Raw genomic sequence first — 6,961 nt, forward strand, 5'->3', positions numbered from 1 at the left:
AGCCCAATGGCGGGCCCCCTTCTCCCAGAGAGCCCAGTGGCGGGCTCCCATTTCCCAGAGAGCCCAGTGGCGGGCTCCAAGAACCCCAAAAGGCATGAACCAGATCTGCCTCTGCCAGGCCTCGACGACCTCGTGCTGCCGGTTCTACCCTGCTTAGTCGGCCTGTACTATGTTGAGCCACCGACTCTCCCATGCCTCGTCGACGACGTCTGCAGAGCACTCTGCCTACTGCCCCGCTTCGTCGAGCTGCCGTCCCAGTACTGCTTTTGGCGGCGTTGTGCTGCCGCCTCTGCCCTGTTTCGACGGTCTCGAACTTCTGCCTCTGCTGAGCTTTGTCACCCTCGAGGACGTCGTGCTGCCGGCTCCGCCGCTCGACCTCGAGGACGTAGTGCACCTCGCTCCGCCGCCCAGCTTCGGCGACGACCCTGCGCCAGTGCACCTCGCTCCGACGCCCGGCTTTGGCAACGACCCAGCTCCTGTGCTCCTCGCTCCGCCGACCGGATTTGGCAACGACCCAGCTCCTATGCTCCTCACTCCGCCGACCAGACTCAATGACGACCCAGCTCCTGTGCTCCTCGCTCCGCCAATCGGACTCTGCGATGATCCTGTGCTCCTCGCTCCACCATGTTTAGCCTGTTATGCGTAGTCCGTGTCTAGTCTGTTTATGTGTAGTTCCTGTTTAGCCTGTTATGTGTAGTCCATGTTTAGTCTGTTATGTGCAGTTCCTGTCTAGCCTATAGTGTTTAGTTCCTGTTCAGCCTGGTTAGCCTCTGTTGTCCCGTATGCCCTGTGTTTCTGTTCTGTGAGTTTCCGTCTGTAAATGTCTATGTTCAGTTTTCACTATTAAAAGACTATTCACCAACGATCACCTCTGCAGACATGCCTTTCTCAAAACCCACACGTAGCACCCGTTACACTTAGAGGGAGTACGGGCCCTAATTTGACTACAAAATGTGTTAATCAACATTATCCTTTTATTACTAATTATTTCTATTTACAGTACAATACCAATAGGGCATGTAGCAGATTTGTATAAAAGTTTATCTAAAAGCTATTGTTTTTGTATGTTTGTTGCATATAATATAGACTAAAACTAGGACCATACAAGGCCATGTCCAGTGTTTTACCAGAGTGCTACTAAAGAGGTAAAAATGAAATTACCAATGCTTTATTTTAGTTTGTGGAAATATTTTAGTCTAAAGTCTTGCTTGGATAGGATGTGGACTTTACCTTTAAGTATTGTATTTAAATTATTATATTAGAGGTCCTATAGGTGAACTAAAGGCAGCGAACCAAAACGAGCCTGCAAATGTTTGTTTTCATACCATTGTTTGTATGATTACTTGTTTGTTGAATTAATACTCATTGCATTTATGCCTATATTTATTGGTTGTATTTATCTTTCCCAACAATCAATTGTAGATACACACTAAAATAATTTATAATTTTTCCTGTATTTTCCTTTTTTCCCTACAACCAGTTCTTAAAAAAAATGATAAAATTGGATTCACGCCATGTTAATCATTAGTGGGTTACTAAATTAATCATTAGTGGGTTATTAAATGAATCATTAGTGGATTACTACACATTTACAGCTAAAAGATTGGTGGACTAAAACACTTTGGAGATAATTCCCAATTTTCTATTTGTATACAAAAATCACATTAGGTAAAATATATAACTACTAGTGTAAGCACCTGTCGTTAATGGGAAAGGAGTTTGTAGAAATAGTTACAAAGTTTAAGCTAAAAATTAGCTGAACAGGTTTAATGTAATCAGTGATATTATTTCAGGTTAAAGCCCACATACATGTCTAACTGTCTTTCTATATGATAGAACTCTCTACCTAACTTATAAATACAAAGAAATATTTTTTTTAAGGTTGTTTATCTTATACCTTGCTTACGCTAAGTTGTTTTTCTTCCACTGACATCCCAATACAAACACTTCTTAGTAATAAAAGAGTGAATGAGATAAGAAATCGAAGTGGATCGGATAAAGATGTACAGTAGTTTGTCTTAAAAAGACTCCAGTGTAGTAAAATTCACTTATACCACTGCAGTACTGTTATTTTAGTGGTGAAAATATGAACTAAACCTAGTAAAAATATTGTTTACATTTTCTAATTTATATCTATTCGAGCAAATGTGTCATTTAATTCTGTCAAGCCAGTTTTTCATGATGCTGCGACATAATCTGGGAGATAACTGCTCATAACTGGTCTTATTTCAGGTATTTTACATGCCCTTCCCTCGGACTGCTGCGCATATGTTTTGCTCTAACAACCCATGTTTCATGGCACAAGTATAAATTTAGCCAAATACTAAACTAGTATCAAAGTTTAATTAAATTGTGTTCAGTCCGTGAAACACAGACAGACAGAAGACTTAGATTGGTTTCAGGTTCTTAAATGTATAAAATGTAAAGATATCACTGAAAGAGTGAGTTCTGACCAATGCACAGGGCAAAATCTTTATTTTATTTATATAGATGTTATTTTGTGACTAAAAAAATTAACAAGTTTTCTAATAGCAAATATAATTTTAATAAACAATTGTACCATGATATGATATGACAATTATGCTATGTCTATCTATCTATCTATCTATCTATCTATCTATCTATCTATATATACACACACACACACACACACACACTACTGTTTAAAAGTTTGGGGTCACTTGCAAATTTTTTGTTTTTGTTTAGTGATTTATTTTCTACATTCTACAACAATACTGGGCATTTCAAAACTATAAAATAACAGATATGGAATTCGGTAATTACATAACAACCACAAAAACAACAACTAGTTGTTATTTTAAGACACAGAGGTCAGCCTTTCTGTAATAGTTCTTGCAAGAACAGTATTGTCAAGTGCATTTGCAAAATCTGTCAAGCACCATAATGAAACTGGCTCTCATGAAGGCCATCCCAGGAGGGTGAGACCAAAACCTACCTCTGCCGCAGACGAGAAGTTCATTTAGAGTTATCAGCCTAAAAAATAACTAATTAAGAGCACCTCAGATGAGCGTCAAGTCTTTACAGAGCATTAGTAGCAGACACATCACACCATTTAAAGAAGATTTTTTGGACGCCTTCAGCATTCCTTTACAATGTAGAAGGAAAGAAAAATCTGGAATGATCATGGAGTTAGAAAGTGACCCCAAACTTTTGGACAATAGTGTGTGTGTGTATATATATATATATATATTACTCTCCTAAAAGTAAGCACATGCATACAGACTACTACAGTAGTTTATGGAAATTACATTTTCCCCATGAGTTGTTTTTTAGTATTCTTCTCAGGTTTGAGTATTATTATGTAACACTTTGGAAAGAATATACAGAATAGCAAGCCAAAGCTTGATGCTAAAATTGCAAATATCTCCACAGCTACAGTGAATTTTCCAGGAGAGCTGACATAAGCTGGAATGAAAGTGATCCACACTGCACAGAACATCAGCATACTAAATGTGATAAATTTGGCTTCATTAAAATTATCAGGTAACTTTCGTGCCAGGAAAGCCAAAACAAAGCATAAAATAGCCAAAAACCCTATATAGCCCAACACAGCCCAGAAACCAATAGGTGAGCCCACATTACATTCTAAAATTATCTTTTCCTTGTAGCTCTTTAGGTTTTTAAAGGGGAACGGAGGAGATACTGTCAACCAAATCACACAAATAAAGACTTGTATAAGAGTAAAAGTAATAACACTAAGCCTTTGCTGTGGAGGCCCAAACCATTTCATGACATTACTGCCTGGAAGTGTAGCCCTGAAAGCCATTAACACCACTATTGTTTTCCCCAGTACACAGGAGATGCAAAGAACGAAGGTGATCCCAAATGCTGTCTGTTGCAGCATACAGGACCAACTAGAGGGTTGACCAATAAAAGTCAGTGAACAAAGGAAACACAGAGTCAGAGAGAAGAGCAGCAGGAAGCTCAGCTCAGAGTTGTTAGCTTTGACTATGGGGGTATTTTTATGTCTAAATAATATGATTGCGATTACCGCTGTCATGAAGGCTCCAAATATAGAAACAGATGTCAGCAAAATTCCCATAGTTTCCTGATAGGACAAATATTCAGTTTCCTTCTTGATACATTGATCTCTCTGAGAATTTGACCAGTATTCTTGATAGCATTGATTACATTCAACGGAATCTGTAACAGAATAAGAGAGAAATTAGATGACAAAAAGCAGGTTTAGAAACATGTTAAAGAAAGCAGTAGCATCATATACAGTAATACAATGACACTTGATAAGGAAGTTTGCTCCTGTTACAAAAAATACATTCTCTTTACCTGTCCTGTAAACAACCCGATATTCTGTACATACTTTAGACATTTTTTGGATTAACATATCTACAAAAAAATTAAAAATATGAGTAATTGTGAAGTTTGTTTGCATTTTAAGACGTTTAAATACCTGTCATATTACTGATCTCTCCTTCAGCACATGGTATGCAATCAAAGCAGCAGATAGGTTTTCCTTTCTGTGCAGCTTTCCTTGTGCCCGGAGGACAGCTCTCACTGCAGACTGATTTTGGCATCTATAATTGAGCATTTATGTTATTCAGTACATTTTGTTATTTCAGTGCTTTAACATATTAATAAAAAAGATATTAGGGCGAATTCATATGCAAATTAAAATGTACTTGTATTCACCTTGTTGGTATTTTGTGCCCATAAAATAGAGGTCATATTTACTATTAATCGATCATGACCAAATATGGATGAGTCATAAAATCCAACATATTTAAGCTCTTTATTCATTTGCCAATTAATTATTTCATACTTGGCTGCAGGGTCACCATTTTTATCAAAAAACACTTCTTCACCCTCTTTGGTTTTAAAATGTACTCTTTTAAGATTTTCTAGAAACTGAAGAAATAGAAGTAAATATTTCACATGAAAATGGTCCACAGTATTGCAAGTATATTCTTACTTCCATCTATCCAGCTAGAAAACTTTGTAGTCCCACAAGGGCACTGTGGAGGCCAGGGTGACCATTATATTTATTCCTATTTTTATGACTGATGTTGGACCTTAAATTATATTCTCACTTGAAAAGTAGCATTTAAATATTTGATTCAGGTAGAGTGATAACACTGTGTTAGTGATGCACCATTAACTCACTGTGAAAGGATCAGGCTGCTTCTTTGTAGGACAGGTTTGTTTGCAACCAAGAAGTTCATGTAATGTTTGAGCAACAGCATATACTGCTTTATACACATTACTACAAATAGCCATCAGAGACATGTCAGTGAAGGTGTTTTGAATCTCAGAGACTTTTTCATCACCCGTACACAGCTGAGAGCCACTTGAGTCATTTTGCATTGCAAATTTACACTTAAATAATGCTTCCCAAAATTCAATAAAAATGTCTTTTCCAACAGATTTCAGAGGTTTTATATTTAGAATGAAATCTTTTAGCCCTGTCACTGTCGTTTTAGGTATGGCTAGTCCTATGGCTCCTTGAAGTATATGATGGGTATCTTTTGCAGCTAGTTCTAAATCAGAGATCCAGCCCTCAGTTCCCACCCACTGGTATCCAGTGATGTTGTGTTCAAAAAAAGCACGCAGCAAGATTTCCAATTCCCAGTGAACGAGAAATGCTACTATCACTCGAGCAGTGGAGCTTTTTATTTGCTCAATGATGTTCAGCACCTTATCATTTGAGTAGGTTCTGAAATATGGAAGGGAATATTCTAAGCAGATGCCTAACTGTGTTGCTGCTTCAGTGAATGCAGCCATTCCATTGTTTCCATAGTCATCATCTCTTCTTATTGCTCCAACCCAGGTCCAGCCAAAGTGTTTGACCATCTCTGCCAAAGCTCTTGACTGGTGCAAGTCACTAGGAATAGTGCGCAAAAATGAGGGATATTTCCTTTTGTCACTGAGACATGCACAAGTAGAGTAATGACTGATCTAAAATTATGTTTACAAATCGAAGAGAAATCATGGTTAATAAATCTGGTTTAAATGAAATCTGCTTATAACAAAATATCACAATAATAATAATAATAATAATAATAACTCATTTTCAACACTCTTACTAAGGGAATGCTAAAAGGTCCTATACTCTGTGCAATAGCCATGGATACTGAAGAGTGAGTCTCGCCGATTATGGCTTGCACCTGCGCTGGCTTTGTGCAGATCTCATCCAAGTCTGAGTTCTCATTTCCATTAACAAGTGCCATAGATACTTTTGCTCCCCATGCTGGTGAACCGCAGGTGTCATAGACCTTGTAACCCAATGATATCCCAGGAAGTAAAGATGAACTGTTGTTGATCTCTTCAATTGCAAAGATCAAAGATTGTAAATACTGAAAGGGCCTCAAATCAAGACTTAAAAAAACAAACAAAAAAAACATATAATAATATTTTTTTTAAATTGGGGCATCAAAACATGTCCACTATGTCATTGTGAGTCATATAATGCTGGTAAATATCATAGCTGAACAGTGTCTGACATGTTCAAGTTCTTACCTCACACACTTCATTTGTTGTGGCATTACCAAATAAGACATGTCTGTAATCTCCCAATTACTATGAAAAGGCAAAGTCCCTCCAATAATAATATCACCATCCTTCCATATCTGTGGATATGCAGGATCTCCTTGCAGTATACAAATTGTCCCATTACCCCTGGAAAAACTGATTATGGACATTACCATATGTAAAAGAGTAAAGAGTAAAGGCTCCATTCACCTATTAAGATACAGAATAGTAATATGAGTTACGGCTGCTAGGTCTGTCCTAGCTGGTAGAATCAAAATGTTTTGTGGGATTTATAGAAATGGAACAAACAATCTCTAAAGGAACATTACACTGGTGGGACCAAGGAGGTGTGACAAAATGGCAAGGCCTCTTTTTTTAGCTTGTTATGTTTTCATCTTTTTCTTTTTTTAATGGTGGCCTAATACTTACTATTAGTTTTTTATTTGTCCTTTTTTTT

General features: G+C 37.6%; 1 protein-coding gene across 1 annotated transcript; it reads right to left on the reverse strand.

Annotated features, from left to right (window-relative positions):
* Nucleotides 1-3,265: 3,265 nt before the first annotated feature.
* On the reverse strand, nt 3,266-6,203 carry LOC128528197 (extracellular calcium-sensing receptor-like). Its single transcript, XM_053500952.1, has 4 exons — nt 6,060-6,203; nt 4,669-4,884; nt 4,430-4,553; nt 3,266-4,164 (listed from the first exon to the last, which is right to left on the reverse strand). Exons 1-4 carry the CDS (start codon nt 6,201-6,203, stop codon nt 3,266-3,268), a joined length of 1,383 nt encoding a protein of 460 aa, XP_053356927.1.
* Between the last annotated feature and the right edge of the window lie 758 nt (nt 6,204-6,961).

Source organism: Clarias gariepinus, chromosome 7 (assembly GCF_024256425.1).
Source record: "Clarias gariepinus isolate MV-2021 ecotype Netherlands chromosome 7, CGAR_prim_01v2, whole genome shotgun sequence".
In the NCBI taxonomy this organism is placed as follows: Eukaryota; Metazoa; Chordata; class Actinopteri; order Siluriformes; family Clariidae; genus Clarias; species Clarias gariepinus.